Below are 3398 nucleotides of genomic sequence, written 5' to 3' on the forward strand. Positions count from 1 at the left end.
GGAAAGAGGGGTTCAGATCCGCAACTGCACGGAAAAGCTTTCCAGCCGGATCCGGGGAAGATTTCCTTGCAAGTAAGTCAAGGGGGGGGTGATGGGGAATAAAGTATTGGATCTTGGAAGAGAGAAAGGCGGCTCTCAGCATGGGCTTTTCTCCACTATGTAAATTTTTTTGGGGGGGCGGTTTGGTGGTGGTGGGAATAATCAGTATCTCTTAAGGACAACAGAATTCAGTATAAGACATTGAGGGTCCAGTGTGGCTCTTCAGCATATGAAATGGGCGTTCCATTGCTGGTCATTTTGATTCTGCATAAATAAATAAATAAATAAATGCCGCTGCAGGCATTTTTTCCCGGGGGGGGGTGATGTCTGGACTGGGACAATCAGCTATAACTCTGGCCCCAGCAGAGGAGAGGGGATTAAAAAAAAAAATCAGTTGCCAAGGCACAGAGACCCTAGCAAGGCCCCTGGTGTCGATGGAAACACCACCAATCCCCATGAGTCACAGCAGAAGGCAACTCCCCTGGGACAGGCAGAGACCCACGCCTCCCCCCCCCAATATCACCCTGCCCACATCCAGAAGGCCAGGAGGGACAGAGGGCACCTGGGGACACATCACCATGAGGATCGTGGCCTCAGCAACACTTAAAGTCCACCTTTTTCCCGTTGGGTTATTTCCTTTTCTATTGGCCGCATCCCCTTACCCTCAGTGGTCCACCAGAGCCATTCACAAATTGAGAACATTAGGATTGGACCCGAACCAACTTCTGGAAAGTGGATACGATAGGGCAAAAAATATCGTTCACCAACGTCTCAGAGATATTGAGCAGCAAACATCCTATGCTGTACTCTCGCCTCTTTACAAATCTTTGAAACCCAAAATGTATATGACTGCTCCTTTATATATAGCCAATATTCCCAACCCAAATCATAGATGGGCTTTTTCCAGAGCTAGATTTGACACTTTTCCATCGGCAGTTCTTGCCGGAAGATTTCAACGCATCCCTAGGCATTTGAGATTTTGCTCATGCCCCTCCGAGTCAATTGAGACCCTTTTCCATATATTATTCCAGTGTTCCTACTATGCAGAAGAAAGAGCCCTTTTAATTACACCTATAATAAGGTCATTCAGACACCAAGGACAATTAGTAATCCACTCTGAGGAACTTTTGCTGAAACATCTATTGGAGGACAAATTCATTGCAATATCAAGGAATGTTGCCAAATTTCTCTTTATTGCATTTACAAAGCGTAAGCTCCTCAATGTTCCTCATGATATCTCTTCTCTGTAATGCTTTTTGCTTTTGTTCTGTATGCTATTTTATGGGTCTCTGACCGTAATAAAATGAATGAATGAATGAATGAATGAATGAATGAATGAATGAATGAATGAAGTGGCCTCAGCAACAGGACCCCTGCAGTGTTCCCTCTAAGCTGAGTGTGAGCTAGCTCACAGTCCTTTAGCCTCCTGCTCACACAGTTTTGCCTTCACTCAGGAAGGATGGCCCCAGAGCAGACTAATCTATGCAGCAGCCAAATCGCTCGCTCACAACTTCAATGCCAGTAGCTCATAAAGTAGAATTTTTGCTCACGAGACTCCACAGCTTAGAGGGAACATTGGACCCCCTGTAATAAGAGCATAAGAGCCCTACTGGATCAGACCAATAGTCCATCTAGTCCAGCCTCTTGTCTCACCAAATGGCCATATGTAAATCATACAACTGTGGTAAAGAAGCATTCATAATTTTTTATCTCAAGATGTTGTACAAAACATTAATTTCTGAAGTGATTATTACAGGAAATAATACAATAGAAACAGAAGCAAAAAGGCGGGACGGTGGTCTCCGGATTGGTGCTGCCGTTTCAACAATATGTCTTCCTCTGACCAAAAATTGTGCCAGTCAACACAAAGAATGGAGTTCCTCAAGCAACCAAAAGCTGCATACTCATGAGTTTTCTAACTCTTTCACATAGCTTGAGAAGCAACATCTCTAATTCTAGAAAAAAGTTCTCCCAAAAGGGCTTAAGTCAAACTCCCGCCTTTTCGCTTCTGTTTCTATTGTATTATTTCCTGTAATAATCACTTCAGAAATTAATGGTTTGTACAACATCTTGAGATACAAAATTGTGAATGCTTCTTTATCACAGTTGTATGATGTATATATTGTAAGTTCTCTGGACTGTGACCATCTTGTTGTTTGTCACAAAATGGCCAACCAGTTCCTCCAGATGGCCAACAACAGGGCAGAGAGGCCGAGGCCTTCCCCTGATGTTGCCTCCTGGCTCTGGGAGTCAGAGGCTTAGTGCCTCTGAATGTGGAGATTCCCCTCAGCCACCATGGCTAGTAGCCATTGAGAGACTGATCCTCCATGAATCTATTTACTCCACTATGAATTTATTCCTCGGATATGACCGATACTCCCTCTAAACTGTGGAGTCTTGTGAGCAAGAATTCTACTTTGTGAGCTACTGGCATTAAAGTTATGAGCGAGCCATTTGGCTGCTGAATAAATTAGTTTGCTCTGGAGCCATCCTTCGTGAGCTCAGACAAAAATGTGTGAGCCGCAGGCTAAAAAACTGTAAGCTAGCTCACACAAACTCAGCTTAGAGGGAACACTGGATATGACTACATGCTCTGGCAGTGAATTCCACATTTTAATTACTCTTTGTGTACAGAAATATTTCCTTTTGCCTTTCCTGAATCTACTGCTCATTAGCTTGACTGGGTGGCCTCATGCTCTAGTGTTTTGGGAGATGGAGAAAACTTTCTCTTTGTCCACTCTCTGGTGTGGCGGGGCTTGTAGCTCCATGTACTTTAGTTTCCTGTCTGCCTTTCAGGTATATTCCCCTGTCCCCCTTTATACCAAGTAAGTAAAGGAATCTTTTTGCATTCTCAGGCGGCCCAAAAGAAGGGGAAGGAGATGGAAGGGCAGGACCCAGAAGGACCAGGAATTGGCAAGAGATCAAGGAAAGACCCCCCGTCCCATCCAGGTGGGGAGTGGTGTTGAATTCTGGGAAAGAGCGGTGCCAGAGGTCCTGCATCAGGACACCGGGGTCTCAGAGGAACATCGCCAGTGTTTCCGGCAGTTCTGCTACCACGAGGCCGCTGGGCCCCGGGAGGTTTGCAGCCAGCTCCATGGACTTGGCAGCCACTGACTGGAGCCGGAGAGGCGCTCCAAGAAGCAGATCCTGGACCTGGTGATCTTGAAGCAGTTTCTGGCCATCCTACCCGAGGAAATGCAGGGCTGGGTCAGAGGAAGCGGGCCAGAGACCAGGCAATCTTCAGGCACTAGAATTGGTTCAAACAAAATTCCTGAGATCCCTATTTAACACTCCAAGATGTACTTCCAATGTCATGGTGAGATAAGAAGGCGGTCTCAATACAGTCGAGCTGAATATTT

The 3398-nt window shown here is 45.7% G+C and overlaps 1 protein-coding gene across 1 annotated transcript in view; it reads right to left on the bottom strand.

The window, feature by feature from the left end:
• The window catches only part of LOC107106954 (zinc finger protein 658B-like), a gene marked incomplete at its 5' end in the record, with an annotated part of 19235 nt that extends 16013 nt beyond the window's left edge, over positions 1-3222 (bottom strand). Inside the window, one exon of the mRNA XM_015407170.1 lies at positions 3094-3222. Within this exon, the coding sequence (XP_015262656.1) occupies positions 3094-3222 (129 nt within the window). The remainder of the gene's footprint in view (positions 1-3093) is intronic.
• Between the last annotated feature and the right edge of the window lie 176 nt (positions 3223-3398).

The sequence above is a fragment of the Gekko japonicus genome, unplaced genomic scaffold, assembly GCF_001447785.1.
Source record: "Gekko japonicus isolate JY-2015 unplaced genomic scaffold, Gekko_japonicus_V1.1 scaffold4332, whole genome shotgun sequence".
NCBI lineage: Eukaryota > Metazoa > Chordata > Lepidosauria > Squamata > Gekkonidae > Gekko > Gekko japonicus.